The sequence below is a fragment of the Rhea americana genome, unplaced genomic scaffold, assembly GCF_003343005.1.
Source record: "Rhea americana isolate MKP2758 unplaced genomic scaffold, rheAme1 scaffold_41, whole genome shotgun sequence".
Lineage (NCBI taxonomy): Eukaryota > Metazoa > Chordata > Aves > Rheiformes > Rheidae > Rhea > Rhea americana.
Genome location: NW_028186546.1, coordinates 1,177,321 through 1,194,474, shown reverse-complemented (window position 1 = coordinate 1,194,474; position 17,154 = coordinate 1,177,321). Strand labels below are relative to the sequence as shown.

The following is a 17,154-nucleotide window of genomic DNA, read 5'->3' as shown; positions in this document are numbered from 1 at the left end:
TCTCAAATGCCCCCATCAAGCCTTTGCTGGCATCAGTCCATTGCCTAGCGAGCTAAGCTTCAGTGAAYTGAATCAGAGAAGGAACAGCATCGCATCCAAGAYTCTTGATACAACATGAAAAAAAATYTGAGTATTATCACAACAGTGACTGTATCGCTGGTGTGAAAAACCAATTCATGACTTTGGGATCTTATCTAACATCTGTTTTCTGCATCATCTGCAGTGCAGAGATAAGGACATCTAGGAGGACAATCCCCCAAATCAGATGGTTTTCAGTGATCAGCTGGCCAGATGAGGAGGACTGCAATGGCTCTTATTTGCAGTCATGAGAGGAACAGGCATGGATAGGATTTCTCATGCTCAGCATCCTTGAGAAAAAAAAAGGAGGTTGAAACATCACAGGAGACATCAAGCATAGAAATGTGAGCCTGACCTTCCAGGAGTCATGGGACCAGTTGCTGTAAGACAGATTCCTTTCAGTTTATTGTGAAGATTCAGAAACCACAGACCACATTCCTAACCACTCTTGGCAACCACACAGTCTGAAATTTACTTCTTGCAGATGAAAAGTTCTCTTGAGAGCTCAAGTCCAACAGCTGTGGGCTCCTCCCTCACACTCCCAAGTGCCCAGAGACCTTTAGAGAAGATGAAAGACTTGGCAGAGCCAACAGCAGACAAAGCAGTAGTTTTAAGAGCAGAGATTGTCACATCCTTGTCCGAGTACTCCACAAAGCTCTGCTTTTTGGACAAAGGACTCTTTCTTAGGAAGGTCAGAGGCAGCAACGCTTGAAATCTTTGAAAGCGTTCTTGAAAAAACAGAACGCAACAAGCAACTAGAATAAGAAACGTTAAAAAGGTCAACTCTCATTTGCCAAGTGGTTTGTAAGAGATGAGGTGCTTCCTAAGAGACATGCAGGTAGATAAGCCATATTAAGAGACAGTGGGAGGACAGGAAAAGCCTTAAAGTTTCAGTTTCAATCCTCAAAGCAAGCATTACAGCAGAGTCATCGCTGATTGCAGAGATCCTTATGCAATATGGCTGAGCTTAAGTCTTCCAGTTCAAGCAGTTATTCTTTCATTCCATAATTTGCTGGATAAGATCTGAGGAACAGAGTCCTTTCCGGCAGGCACTGAAACTCACTTTGTAAAGCAGACAATAGCTATAGCAAATTGAACATACCCTTTCACAAACACAAGCAATCACTCCTTAATTATAGAATTTGCTCAYGACTTTAACGGAGTCCTATAAACTCATCTGACACTACCACTAAATTCTAGCAATCACAATATATTTTGCCTTCTTAAAGCAAACATCTGGATAAATACTTTCAAGGTCTATTTGCAATCCAGAGATTGACACTACTTAATTTAAAAGAAGGTGGGCTGCATTATGACAGTATTTCATTTGCAGCAGGCTCATAAAGCCTTTGAAAAATGTGTCACTAACTGCACAATGTAAATTTGTAGCACAAAGTCAACTCAGTCCAGCTGTGAAATTTGAGTAGCTATTACAGATAAACATCCCTTGAAATTAAGGTACATCTACACATTGAAATGGGAAGTAATAATGTTTAGTATGACACTTCTATTTTACTTGATTTTTGAAAAGTCTTAGTTTTTAAAGGAAGATTTTAGTCTGAGAACACTAGAGCATTACTGGCCTTATTTTCATTGATATTCTACATCAATAAGTTAATGACCAAGAGACTCAGCAGCTGGGACAAGAGTTCCTTAAACTTACTAATTGCACATTTACTGAATCAAAATTGAGACAGATGTTCTGTGAAATGTCAAACTATTAATGTTCTTTCCCAATTCTCTGAAATAGCTAACACAAAACAAGTTTAATTATAGTGATACACACCACACTATCAAGGCCACATCTATTAAAACACTTTTTTTTTTTTTGAAAAACCCATGCCTTTCAATGGYCACAGTAAGGACAGATGTTCATAGGTTTTAACTCAAAAAAAGCCAAGAGTTTCAAACTTCTGATAAAGCTTTCAAGCTAGGCTTTTACGTGCTAGTAGCTGCTGGACTCTGTCCAATTTTCTTAATATGAACAGAAGACTAATCTTCCAAAGTACTGTGAAGAGTAAATCCCCAAGTACAACAGATGAGACTTAAAAATTCAGCCAGAAAAGGAAATCCCCTCTTACTGATTTTTGAGCAGAGAAACCATGTATACGCCCAGACCTGAAGTTTGAAGAAACAAAAATCAAGGGCTCAGAGCTTCAGCTTCTTTCCTCATTTCTTTCAGTCCATTTCCCATGAACTGCTATTCTCTTGGAAGCATATACACATTAAAAAGAAAAAGATGCTTTTATGCATCTCCAATGCATTTCCCCGCAAAAAAAAAGGGGCTTAGAATAGATCTGTGATGTCATCTGYCATGCCCCAAAACACCCAACAAATTAGTCCTCAGTTGGCTTTGAACCTTTACACCAAGGTGACATTCAGGAAGGATGGACTGCAGAGTGATAGAAGAGCTCCCTCCATCATCTAATGTAGGGCAAGAGAGGCCCAGCAGAAGGGAGAAAGGGCATCTCTAATTTCTTCTCTGCTCACAAAACTGCAGTCCTGCTAAATAAGGCAGCCAGAGCAAACAGGTCAGGAAAGGTTCAGGATACACTGCAGCAGAGCCACAAKCAACATTTCTGCAGCTTTAAGTCCCATGCTACTCAAGTGGCCAGTAAAACAAAGCTTGCCTTGCAAATCACATTCAACCCCATACCTCTAAGCCTTTCTCTCTAGCCATGCCCACATTACAGGGCACTTCAGAGACCTCCCCTCTGCAAACCACCAGCACCACCAAGGCAGGCTGACTTTGCTAGTAGATGTGTGTGCACTATTTGCAGGAGCTGGTTACAGACCCTCTGCAGGACCAAGGACAGAGAAATTTGCATTTCCAGTTGAGCTACTCGTACATCAAGATGTGCTGAGGACAACAGTGGGGGAAGAGGACTTRCAGTAAGTCTCAACTCTCCTTTCAGACAGAGAGAGAGAAGTGAAACATCCAAACCTAGAAAGGATCTAGTGTTGAGGCTCACCATAAAACCTGCCAGACACCTCAAAATTTCCCGCCTATTCCAGACACTACATACATAAACATTTATGGTGTATTCCTCTGTGTTGTAGCAGGAAAATTGCAAAGAGTTGCAGGAAACTTGTAGCAGAGCTCAGGCAGATTCTGCATCCTCATTCAAATCAGTCTCAAAATCTCAAAGTTTCAGGAAGCTCCTAGCAATCATTCTGGTTTGAAAGAGTATTAACATAAATACAGAAGCGTCCTCTGGCTATTGACAGGCTCAGGATGAAGTGCTGAGAAAAAGCTTTTCAAGAAAGCAGAATCTCATAAACAAGGTTTGTAGCCATTAATAGGAGACTGCACAAATGGTCTTAATCCCAACTTTAAAAGAAAGTTACAAGTTCTTAGGTTGAGTACGATTCAATTTTTAATCTTCAGATGCTCCTGCTATACCTATTACAAGACACAAGTCTTGCAGCAAGAGCTTAGAAAGCTCTTCCTTGATCCCTGCCCATTCAGTTGTGGAAGTGAAAAACAAAGTAAAACAATTTCTACAATCTAAAGCAGACCTAAGCTTGACAAGTTTCTAACTTGAAGGGAAAAGCAACAACAACAAAAACAATCCAAAACACAAGTTAGATGACTCCTTTTTCCTTCCCAAGTTATGAAGGCTAAGGACAGTTTAATCATCAACTTGGCTTTACATAAGACCAGCCACACAAGAGTCCAACTGACARAACACTTGTTGGCACTTTAAAAGCTTTGCTATTTTATCGCCCTGCTTTTAATCAGTTTGTCTAAACCAAAACCCCAGGATGCTTCTCAGTTTGAAAATTTAGAGACTCCAAACATTTTTTAAAAAGCATCCTTGTAACTCAAATCTTTGTTGATGCATGTGGTTGTCTGGAGAGCAGATATTTGGATAGCTCAAGTTTCCAGTGTTCTGGTACATTGCTGCTTTGAGATGGTCCAGGAATTTCACATTCCTGATTACCTTCATTTTTGGTGGTTTACAGCAGATGCTTAACACTCCATGTGGTTTTCATTCCATACAGATCCATAAAGAATTCATCTTACTTTGATTTCTGTGAAGCAGTACATACTAACTTTTTTTTTTAAATCCTCCTCTCCTATTCTTCATGAAAGGACACAACCGCTATAAGTCAAGCGCTTCTCACTGAGCTGCAGTACTTTGAGTTTGTCTCTAGTTCTCCAGAAATTGTAGTGATGCCCAAACACCTTTTAATATACTTTGACATTTTATTCCAAAACAATCCTCCAGAATATTTGTCACGTTAAATTCTCAGTATAACAGTATTTCATCACTTCAGTGCAGATGCAAGTTAGAGGAAGACTAGAAGCAATTACAAGTTAATCAATCCACACACTTTAAGCTAAGCCTCACCTGCTGTATAAACAGGTTCCTAGGAGTCCTCTGGGGAAAGCTTGCTAGCTTGGTCACAGATGATTATCTTAGGGCTGAGTTAGGCATGCACAGGTTACTTAGGATGTCTGCAGACTTGCAACATATATTCCCAACTAACAGGACCGTGGCATGACACATTCATGCCTGCAAACCCGTTACTGCTGTACTCAATGTTGACAGCCACAGGCAGGCCAAGACGATAATGCAGGTGAATTGCCATAGTGTGCTACTCCCTGAAGATGACTCTCGCAGCACTTCCCTTCTGAACTGCTTAACTATCCCTTTAAAATAAATAGTTTGACACCAACAGCCCAACAAAGCAATAGCCATGGAGATGAAGCATCCTTAACCTATTCCAGAGACGCGTCAATTAGGGGCTCAAGTTCCATGCCAGATCCAAGGTTAACCATGCACAAGCCCTGAAATATTTTTTCAGGCTCCTCATTGCTATCCTGAAAATAACTTCTTGTCCCCTTTCCTCCAAAGGACATGCCYTCAGGCCATAGAGAATTTAGCTTTAAGGGCTCAGCATCAAACGGAACATGCCCTCCTTCCACCTCAAGTATCTTTGAAACAGCTTCATTCCAGCAGTTACAAAGCACCTAGAGAAAGCATCCAGTACTCAATCACCACACTCAGCGAGCAACTCAGCCTGCTTTATTCTCCCTGGAGTAGATGTTCAAGACTTACAAAACACTGTGGACCACTGACTGCAAAACACGTCATATTGGGTGAAGTTGCCACCTCCTAGCCAACAAAGTTGGCTTTGCATGTGAAGTGACCACCCCGAGACACAGAGCTCACCACCTCCCCTAGACAGACAAAGCATCTCCTCCCATGCAGCAGCAGACTTCTGCGCTCCTTCACTGGCATAGCAGTTCATGCCAAAATAGATGAGATGAGGACACATCTGAATTCCAACCATGTTGACTCTCAGCTTAGCATGAGCTTAAGCTGCTGAGGAAGACTGCTTTGCACTGACACTTGTCTCTAAACAGGGTTTGGACATGCATCTCGTTTTCTCATGGCAACTCTGAGGGCGATAACCCACTCTGAGGCACAGGGAAAAGTGTGTGGATGATCACATCTTGAGCTATGGAGAATTTATGAGCCAGAACATGCTTGACAGAGCCCCAGGATTCTCCCTGCCTATTCCATACATTACTATTTTATGCAGACTTTTTGGTTTTGATTCCAGACACCTTAATATACTAACAATGAATATATTAAACTCCCAAATAAGCTGTAAGATACTGAATGTGCTTTGATGTCAGACTGAGGCTTTGTAACTGTGGTTTGCCCTGAAGATTCTTTATCACCTTTAAACTTTTACTTTCAAAAWTTAAGTGGAAAGGGAGAAAGTGACTTAAAATTGACATGACCATAAGGGGAGCTACGTAAAGCCTGAAACCAGCTCCATATAAACACTGCATTGCTGCATCTGTGCTCTCACTACAGCAGGCAAAGTTATACTTTGTTTTTAAAAAGAACCAAACTGAAGTGACTGCAGCTCAGGCTTTGTATGAGCATTCTCAACTCCCACAGCATCACCCCAATTGCTATTAGCACTGGCTTGCAAATATAGCAGGAAGGGCTTATTGGGCAACTGCTGACTAATTAGATTGCAATGAGTTGGATCTGTGTCTGCACATGGCAATAATCAATCCATTTGAACACCTCTTTGCTTAATGAAAATTAAAAACATCTACACACAGCTAACATCTTAAGGGAACACTGCAAGCTTCTCAACTATAATATGCCATTTTGCCTATTTATAGACTYTTATCAACATTTTTAAATGAGAAATAAAAGTGCTATTACACATATCAAAGCACATTCAATGCACACTGTAAACAGGACATTGTATCACAAAAAAATCAAAATCAGGCCAATGCTTCCATAAACATTAGCCAACATACCGTCAGTGAAGTCCAAAGCGTACACTGGAAATCTTCGTGCAATGTCATCAGAAATCCCCTTGCCAACATTGAGAAACTCATGCAACTAAAGAAAGGAAGGAAGTACTGTGTCAGTTTAAAGGCTCATGTATTGTTAGAGATTAATCTCCTTATTCAATACTGATAGGAGCAAAACTGGTCATTTTGAATAGGGCATTCAAATCAGATTTTCTAATGATAATAAAATATTCTTCATACTTCAATAGCAATTATATCCTCAGAAGCACTGAAAAAAGTCCTCAAACTACCATATTTTTCTCYCTTCCCTCCCTGCTCCCCCTCCTCATTCATATTCCTGTTTCACAGGTGAGGGAGTCTMTATAGAACATGGAAGCGACTCTCCAAAATCACCCTTGGCCAATGACAGGATTCGATTCCAGGTACTGTGTTGATGCTGTGGATATCTAAGCRTTACCCATTGGGTTAGAGCTGCCTTGCCATCCCTCCTGTCAAGAKCACCTTCTTCAGATCCCACCATGCAAACTTTCCCAAATTCATGCAAAAATTCAGGAAGGGAATCTCTATGAAGTGCTCTCTTCCTCAAGATCTCCACAAAGGGGAAAGACCTCAAAACAAAATAGTAAGGAAACTGTCTACACCTCAAGCTCCACTAGAAGGGAATATGCTAGAATGACTTCAGGTAACCAAGTCTTAACTTCTGTCCATAAACAAAACAAAAACACCACACAGAGCAAGATTGCTCTGAAGGGGTTCCAAAAACTTGACACATTCCCTTTCATTTTCTTGTTTGGGGACCTGCAAGGTGCAGCTATTTGTTTACAAGATCTGATGTGTGCCACAGGCAATACAAAGCTTTTTAGAAATATGTAAGAGCTGTTACTGACTTGCAGCCTCCAAATTCTCACTAGATTAAGGAAAACACATTGAAAGCATCAGCAATGCTTGCAAATGAGGTAACTGCCAACATTTTTTTTTTTTTGGCCATCTTCAACTCTGAGAATAAATACTACTCAATCAAATGCACTTTAACAGCATTAAACATCCCAACACAACTCTCATGGAGTATTTCACATTTATTGCAGACCTGGACATAGAATATGCACAACCTGTGCTGGAGAGTGTAACAGGAAAGAAAAAACCCACCCCACAGATCCAGTACCTATGCCGATAAATCAGCTCATAGCACAGACCCATCTTTCTAACTCTTTGCCTGGCTTATGTGCTGGGAAGTCTGACAAACTACTGCTTCATAAGGGACTTAATGCTACTGTTCATTTAACAGGTTATACACAGCCTCATCTTTCCTCATGGGACTCACCTGCCTTACAATGCCTGGAAGTTCAGAGCCATATCACAAAGCAAAACCTCAAACCAACATCAGAAAAYAACATCCCTCCATTAGAGGCAATATACCCCCGCCAGAGCAATCWATTTCAGGTGCAAAAGATCACTCAGAAAACAGATTCCTTTCTCAGTCATTATCATGTCTCAATCAATTCTGTTTCCATTAGCATGTTGTCAACACACTTGCACTTCAAGTCTCTACCCTAAACAACTGAGAGGAAAGGAGACACCACTGCATATCTCCATTTTAAGAATCTGGGAAAACTGAACTCAAAGTGCATCTGCCTTTGCCCAAACGTACCTATTGGTTTAACAGTGATTTTTTTTTGCTCCCCACCACCTCCCAGAAAAATACATTCCTAGGAGAACGAGTCAGACCAAATCACAACAGTTTTAATGAGCGATATGTTTACTCATCTCCAGCAGCATGCAGTAGGGAATGATGCTCAGTGTAGCTCACCATCAGGGAAAGAAATGACTGCAGGTGCATGCTTGCTGCTGGCCTTGGCCTGAACACTGGGTGGGCAGAAAGAAGCACACTGCCCTCATTGCAGGCAGCAGTAACTGCACAAGAAAATACACACTACTCATCATCTTGCCCTGCAAAGCATGTTGAGGGAATGTGAAAGAAGGCAAGTCAATGGGTTATGTCTGAGACACCTGCTCCCTCAAACAGCTATTTCACAYGTGTGCAAGAGTGAGGTCAAGCAGCACTCACCAGTTTCTAGAGATAGACAAGTTTGWGAGAAACACCAGGGAAAACTTTCTTCTTATGAGGAAATCCTCCTCTTACCTCCTTCTCTGCTTTATTAAAGCAGACAGTAAACTTTACCAACTTCTAACATTACTGCCCTTCAGATTGTGTCCTCATTGTTTCACTATCCCAGACATACTCCAGTCTGGCTTTCGCTTTCTGCTCCCTGAGCTCATGCCTCACAACATTTTCAATGATCTTGGCAAGCAAAATGCTCACTTTCTTCTTACTCTCCCAGCAACAGAGGCTGCATGGGAGTAGATGAGGAAATGTCTTGACTGTCATCCCTTAGTTTTTTCCTTCCCCTCAATCTGGGGAAAGCTTAGCTGGTCTTCCTTTCTTTAGTGGTGGCACTTCTCACAGCCCTATCTGTAGCCCTTTCAGGGCAATATGATGGTAATGGGTGGCTTGCTCTAGAATGTCCCTTTCCCAGAGCTGCATCCCCCCATCAGGCCAAAGTCTGATTAGACTTAGGAAACCACAGATCATGTACACAATACAACCTGCTCCAAGCTCCTATTCTCCTCTTCTGCAAGTCCTTCTAGTACTGTGTTCTGCCTACTAGAGGGGGTAGAAAGCAGCAAAAAAGAGCACAAAAAATGAAACCAATTTGCTCAAAATTTATGAAACCTCTGCTTTCCGTTTTACAAAGTCCTTCAAATCTATTAGTTGGGTCAAAGCAAGAGTCTAAGCACTGAGTTACACAAACAAAACATCTGACCAAGCATCACCAACCCCTTTTCTCAGCCCTCATCTAAAATAGTAGAGGGTTATATGATTTTCACATGGCACATTGCCACACAACCCTCTTGCTGATAGGATCCTCTCCAGCAAATCCACACCTCTGTCATGCATGCAGGTATAACATGGCCACAAACTGCAGCTAGAAAGCATCAAAACTGTTAGGGGGCCTTCTCTACTAAGAAAATCAAGTGACTCAGCAAGATGACTTCAGGCTGACATATAATTATGTTTGCAAGCATTATTTAGGTCTTGCCTAAATTGCCATCGAAGATAAGCCAAAGCAGACTTACAGTTTGCTTGAATGCACAGCACAGTATACAACTGTCTATCCCCTTAAACATTTTAGTAGAGGTGAAAATAAGCACTTACAGAACCACCTCACCACATGCATGGTGTCTGAGGCCTATTTCTCTCCTGTCTCTGCAGGATAAGTGGAAAAAAGGAAGCAGAAAGTAGATCTGAACACTACCAATAGACTTTACTCTCAATGGCTCCCTTTCAGGGGGGCTCGCTTGTATAATACAGTAGCTCCAGGGTATTTGTTTCACCTGGGAGGTGGTTTGCAGGTTGTAATTACACCCTGGTCTCATGCAAGTTACTTACCACATTAGATGCTTCCTTTCTTGCAATCTATCTCACAGATCAGGCAAAGAGGGAGGACTGCTGGAGACTGTTCTCATACGAGCTGATGAATGCAGAATGACCCCATATTAACCTCACTTCTCCAGGCAAAGCTTTGTTTGCCAAGAACATGGAAAGATATCTCCATACCCCCTCTTAAGATCTATACTGGCAAAACTACTTGGGGCAGCAGGAGCATATTCTTCCAAGAGGCATCAGAAAACATTTACTACCATGCCTGCATCTCCTGAGACTGAAAGATAAAACATCTATAAAAACAAGGACTGACCGAGTAAGACTAAGAACAGCCATTACCAAGGACAAGCACTAAAAAAATGGGCACCACAATTTACAGGACTGTTTCAGAGAAGTTGAAGGTCTGCCTGGTCAAGACTTCTTGCCGAGCTAGACATAAGGAATACCATTTCTTACAGCCAATACCTATCAGGTCAGCATGGAAAACAGTTTTCCCACTCACAGAATCAGATACCAGAAACCCCTATATAGGCTGGGGGGAAAGTTTTTTTTTTTTTTTTTTTTTTTTTTTTTTTAAGCAGAAGACCAAGCTGTCCTGAAGAGGCAGAGCTATTACTCTACTAGCAATTCCTTGGAGGTACTAAGATCAAAGTGTTAAACCTGCTTCACTTCCATAGCATTGCTGCAGTAAGTCCAAATATCACCACTCTGAATGACTGCCTTTGAAGAACATTTCAGGACTTGTCATGCAAACTTAAGAGTGAGCAGGTATGGGGATTGGCAAAGTTCAAGCCACTACCTATAAGGGAGGGTACTCTGCTGAGAAAAAGACGGGCTTTACTCATTTCCAGGTGCGCAAATCAAACTCTTAATTCCACTCCACAAGAAGAGTGGTAAGTTATTAGCTGCCACACCATATGCAACCTAAAGCATTAGTTATTTGTAATTCATGGACAAGAGTAGTAGGCTAGAGATAGCACAGATCATTTTTTTTCAGGTATGTTGCTTGGTTAAAGAATGAATTCATGAACAGAAAAGAAATCTAGTGGCCAATACACAGGAATTTCAAGAAAGCTGAGTTACAGCATTTCCCTCAAACTTCAGAGTAGAAAGCCAGGATATTTTATAGAGCTACAGATCAAACAACAAGAAAACAGGCAAAGTACTGAGAAGCATCTTTCAACCGAAATTACTGTGTGGGGACAGCCAAGAAGTGTTTTGACTGTAGGAAAGACAAGCAGCAGCTTCCTGACACTTCTTCCGACTGTAAGGATTTAATAGCTTGTATTGACAAAGCACAACAATCCATTAATCCCACCCTAAACTAGGCATCCAGAAACAAAGTCTTGCAACCATTTCAACCCCCTCCTAATCTCTGTTCTGTCAACGCTTGCAGTTTTGAAGTGTCTTCCTTAGATTTATGGCAGGTGTTGGACAACAGGAACATGCAGCAACCATTTGTAGAAACCTCAGTATGTAGAGCTTGTTAGGAGGGTCTGATGGACAGCAAAACTGCTTTGTCTCCTTACCCAAACACCCTTGCATTTATGCATTTAGGCAACACCGCAGCAGAAAGGCAGGAGATGTTGGCCAGTCTTACCTTGAGCGGCCTAGGGCTGTGCGACTTATGCCCGTCGCTCTTTGCTGAGGGTCTCTGATGCACCACTGTGAGCAAGTGGCGTTGGTGGACTAAGGCTTCCTTGAACTCCTCTTCAGTTTTGGTTTCTAGAAGTTTCTGCCGAAAGGTTATGTCTGAAAACATTGTGGCAAAGGTCCTGCCCACTTCTGTGGCTGTTTTGGTACTTTTCTGAGGAGAGGATGCAGCAAGAAAAGAAAGATAAAAAGAGTTAAGCTTTTTTTTCCCTCCTCTCCCCAAAACATTTCTTTCACTCCCAGAAGGGAAAGCCGCTGGCTTGCCCCTTCCAGTACCACCCTCTGAAAAAGCCATCCTGCTAACCAGCTTTCAGGACCCCAGAGGTTCCCAGTGGAGAATAGCACATGTGGAAGTTGTTCCAGACTTGAACATACCAACCACAGCAGGAGCTTGGTGCGCGTGTTGACACACAGGCCCCGAGCAGAAGCATGGATCAGTCTTTCTCTGTTGACTTACCAGGACACAAGCCAAAGCCCAATCATGCTGAGCATACATTTTATCCCCTCAGGGCTAAGACCAAATAAATAAGGGTCCTTTCTATCCTACAGTGTCTCATGTTGTACTGCTACTGTGGTGCAAAGACACAGTAGTCAAGGCTCCTGCAGGTGTCTGGATGTATTTTCCAGAAGCCTGGGATTATTATGTACATCTGCTTCATCAGCTTTATGTTTTCTGGGCATTAAAACCCAATTTGGTTGGTTTCTCTGGGGCAATTCTGGCAGCAGAAGTGGAGATTTAGAGCTCTCAGCTAAAGTAGCTACTGTCAGAGGGAAAAAGCAGAGGAAGTAACCAGCTGAGCATGCATACAAGTAGCACTGCATGTCTTCACCAAATGTTTGGAAAAGGCAGGAGACTTAAAAGCACAAAAAAAGTACCCATTCACAGGCTTTAACATTTCTGCAAGCTACAGGCCTGATATTTGAGGGTGCAGCTTAAGCAACAAATACCACTTTCCCATTACTCCAAGCACTACAAAGGCAACAGTAGAGGAGACAGTTCTCTGTCCTCACATAAAACAGCTAAGTCCATGCTCTATAAATCCTGACCTGCTCAGTTCCTTGCACCACTTTGGTCAGGGCAGAAATACCTGCCAAGGCAGTTTCTAAACTGCACAGAATCAAAGCTAAGATTAAAGACCTACTTCTGATGCAAATGTTTTAAACATCCTCTTTGCCACACTCAACAGCCTTTACAGGAACCGCTAGAGACACCCAAATAATCACCCTCCTTTGGAAAGCCTCCAAGCTCCTAGCATAACTGTGGAAAGTAATAGTGTACATTATTGATCTGAATAAGTTTTCACGATTCACAACAAAGCAGATGAACCATTTGTTCATGAACACAACCAAATTCAGTGCTGCTTGAAGCATAGGCTTGGACACGAGTGGCACTGCACTWGTCTCAGTCATCCTTTAAACACTAGTTTCTCATCACTTGTGCTGATCTGCCTCCTCTCCATCACCTTCTCCTCCTYCTATCACAGCCAATGATACTTCAGACACGCTCACCAAAACACCTTCAATTTTAACTTCCAGAAAACATTTGGATTTGATGACTATGGAACTTGTTTGGAGTGCTTTTAAGCTTGATCCACTCAGATCAAACCAGCCTGGATTTGTCAGAAGAGRAAAGGGTAAAGGCTTCTTATTTAACCTCTGAGAGGCAATCTCCTTGGGCTGAGTGCAAAGAGTTGCTTCAAGTTGCCCAGTACTGCTCACTGTTTTCCCACTGTAACCTGCCTTTCCCAGAGATTAACAGTTTGGAGGAGGAAGAAAGATTAATAGAATCAAGTTTTTCTATTCATCCTCTATGTTGAAGACCACTGAAGAACTATATTCATTAGCACAACAGATGCTCATTTTCTGTTCCCCTCCCCACCACCCTCCAGTAAGGCTCATTTAATCTGTTACTGCCAGTAGGTTAATTATTTTAACTGCTGTACCAGAAATGCGTAGAGCTGGCTAGATCAACTCATTTAAAGTAAAGCATATTGGCAAGTGCAACTCTGCTTGGCCTCCACTCCCTTTCCTTAATTTGATGCTGTCCATTAAAATTGCACACTTTCATGATACAAGCGGATGCAGAGCTGTTTGCTGGATGCTTTGCACATAGCTGGCTGGAGATAAGGTAAGTGACATACAATGAAAGATCAATGCAACTGTGAGCCCGTTCAGTTGTTTGCTTGCTGCTATTCATAGGGGACATCAATATGTTTCCAGTCTGTAGGGTTTAAGATTCTTGCCAAAAGCATTGAACCACTCAGTCTGGAAAGATCTGCCAAAAATCCTGGGAAATAAGGAAACATCAGTATTTCCATTTAAACAAGGGTGGTGGTAGAGGGAGGAAGACGGACAGACCAGACTAGAAGGTCTCAGGGTCACATGGATAGCATTGAGAAGCAGGAAATTCAATCCAGATCTCTCACATTTCAGACAGGGTCTCCAGACAGCTTAAGTGTGAAAAGGTCTTGAGCTTTGAACCACTCAGCCATTAGTTAGCCAGACACACACACACGACTTGATCAAGTCTGTCCCAGTGCTTTCTATAAAATAGAAATGGTGATCCCCAACTGACCTTAACATCCCTCGAYGCAGTGAATGTGTTACCAGGTCATTTGCTGGCACTGTCCACATACAAAACAACCAAGTACATCTGAGCAARTTTAACCTTCTTGCTTAAGGTAACAACAGCCATAAAGATGCATCCACAAGGACCTCAGTACAGCATAACCTTACATGGCTCCCAACCAGCCTCTCACATACTGCAATAGAGCTCACCATACCACATCTCCCTGTTGGCTAAATCAGTGTGTCTATACCTGCTGCAACTGCATCTACACTGTAGCACATAGTTCAGTCAAGAGGGTTTTACTGGTAAAGAACCCAGACCTTCAATGTGGAGCATCAGCTGCAGACCCCAAAAAAGACCATTTACAAGGATGACTAACTAGGAACAGCATTCTTTACCTCCAAAGAAAAATGGTAAAGCTGGAGAAAGAAAAATCTGCAAGTAATCACATGTAGTAATCAGACTGTAGTATTAGCAAGAGTTGAGCACATGGAGACTACAGACACTTGACCTGCGGTATTCCCCACCATGTCATGGGAGAGACCATTCCCCAGTATGAGACAGGGGTGCAGTTCATTGTAATCTACCCCTCACACACTGTTAAAATACAATCTTGAAAACTGTTGGGGAAATCTCAGGTCTTGTCACATCCTTCTGTGCCTAAACAGCAGGTCATCGTTAACCCAAAGAGAAAACTAAGGAAAAGCAATCCTGGGAGAATCCTCTCAAGTACCAGAGCAAMCAAGAGCAATACTCACCATTTTAGGAGGAGCCAGAACTAATATCACAAATCTCACTTCACAGGAATTTTCACCCCAATTCTGAGGCCTCTCCAGACGGCTGATGCAAACATGACGTCGCTGAAGGGACTTTATAGTGCAACTGTCAAAGGAGAGAGCATGATTCTCTTAAACCTTCCATATCAGGAGAGAGCAAGGTGTTTCATGTCTATAAAGAGACATTTCAGTTTGAGAAACAAGATGGTCTTAGCTGTGAAAGGCTCACTTAAGTCCTTAACAGTGACTTTAAATTACTTTCACCCGATTAGCACTTTTACAGAACTTGACCTTCATGCTTTTATGGGAAATAGCTTTCAAAATTAAAAGGCTCCTTATCTCTTCCCCATCTGCTTTTTAAACAGCTGAAAAAGAGGCAAGAACATAACCTGTACTTGCAGTGCTGCAGGAGCTCCTGCCAAAGGGTCCTCTTAAAAAAAAAAAAAAAGAAAGAAAAAAGAAAAACACTAAGCACCTAAATGAATTGTAAACACTTCACACTTCCAAAAGCACTTTGGGAGAAAAGATGAAATGAAAACCTAAAGTTAAGGCAAGATGCCAAACCAACACGTTCCCATTTCTTTGTGCCTTGGGCAGATCTATCAATATCTGTTTCAATGTCTTTCCCCTTTTGCTGCTCTCAGGTGTTTTCCCCTGTTAAGGCTGTATTAGAGACTAAGCTGACCTTCATGCTTAAGGCCTAGGTAGGCTGTAGCAGGCTGAATTACTGCTCAGGTGTAAGTGTTCAGCTGGAATCCAGGCAACTGCATTAGGCAYGGAAAGGCCATTTCATTAAGCAGGACTCCCATGACCAAGACCAGTGAYTTGAAATTAAGACCATCTTTGGATGCCATGAAAGACCATGTCTATCTCCACACTGACATTTCAACAAAGCTGTGATTCAAGGAACCATAATTTTTCCCTATTGGAAACTCAGGAAAAGTAGCACAGTGACTTGGTGCAGTTGCACAATGCCATGGCAGCAGCAGGATGTTAAAGCCAGCCTGGACTGCAGCCCTTTCGTTCCCGTAAAAGCCTCCTAATACTTCACACCTCTTCTAGAAAGCACTGGTGAAACAGGTACATGGGTTTTTGCCTAGAAACACTAAAGGAGATAGAAAGTACCTGTTTTCCCTCCCAAGAGGGCTTTCTTTGTGGTTCAAAAAAAAAAAAATCAGTTAAATTACGTTCATTCCTTTTTCATCCAGCAAACACTATTACAGTCAATAAGTCACTTAATTTCTCCAAAATTATGGCACATCTCATTCCTTCCAAGATGCGTTCTCAAGCCCCTGCACCCTGAAGGGCATTGCAGCAATGYATACTATTTTCTAAGAAAGTTTCTTTCCGGTAGGTGGTCAGGAAGTCATTTGACTCATGCAAGTTAATCTGACAAAGGCACTTGTTAGAAAGGGGAACTTCCAAACAGCTTTATTGGCATACTACAGGCTATGAGCAAGACAACAGTATTTCATAGTTTTCTTAACTCCCCTCTACCATGGCCCTTTTACCTTTTTCTACTCAATTCAGCCTTAGAAGAGAGGGAGAAAAAAATTAAAAGGCAAATCTTAAAGTTAGAAGTAAATCTCCTCTGAAGTGATTGAAAATACAGTCCAAGMTAACCTCTTCTCCAGGCATTAAAAATGCCTGCTGTTTGGAGACTACTGTCAATACTTGATTTAGTTCAGGATCTGCAACAGTCCTTGTCCTTCCTTCCCAAATAAGGGAATAAGCAYAGTCAACATCAATTTTCTACCACCAACACTACCATCAATTTATGGTAGCAGTTCTGCTGTGGCTGGGCAGCATGCAAGATACCTCATGTTACAGCTGAGCAAGATGATGGGGCAGACACATTAACTCTGGGCTTTGGACAAACAGGAGAACCATAAAGTTGACAAATACTTTGATAAAGATGGATGAAAGTAAGATGACCAATAAACTGCATGAACAGGGCAGTGAATAGTTAATGCAGTATTAGGAAAATGCCCCATTTGTAGTCTGCTCTGTTTGTTCCCAGCGTTTTCATTCCTCAGCTTTTGAGCTCACTAAGCAAGTTATTTGAGGATGGCTTTTCTAGGCATTTCGAGTATTACTACTATTCTGGAGAGGGCCAGAACCAGATATGGATACCTGCTGCACAGACCGCACTAACACTTTCCAGACCCCAGCTTGTCTGCAAATCAGGTAGCATGTGATCTAGCAAGAAACTCTATTGAACTGCAAAATGCAGCCAGAAAGAGGCGTACTACAGGGCAAGCACCAGTCACATTAGCACACGTGCCAGCGCTGGAAGTGGGGAGGGACACCAAGGCATGCAGGTGAACAAAAGCTGGTACCTGTT

At 42.0% G+C, this 17,154-nt stretch overlaps 1 protein-coding gene across 1 annotated transcript in view; it reads right to left on the bottom strand.

The window, feature by feature from the left end:
- The window catches only part of SLC4A11 (solute carrier family 4 member 11), a 66,043-nt gene that overhangs the window by 26,045 nt on the left and 22,844 nt on the right, over positions 1-17,154 (bottom strand). The window contains exons 5-7 of the mRNA XM_085314600.1: positions 14,793-14,916; positions 11,413-11,619; positions 6,374-6,458 (exon numbers count right to left, since the gene is read on the bottom strand). Coding sequence (XP_085170726.1) covers positions 6,374-6,458; positions 11,413-11,619; positions 14,793-14,916 — 416 coding nt within the window. The remainder of the gene's footprint in view (positions 1-6,373; positions 6,459-11,412; positions 11,620-14,792; positions 14,917-17,154) is intronic.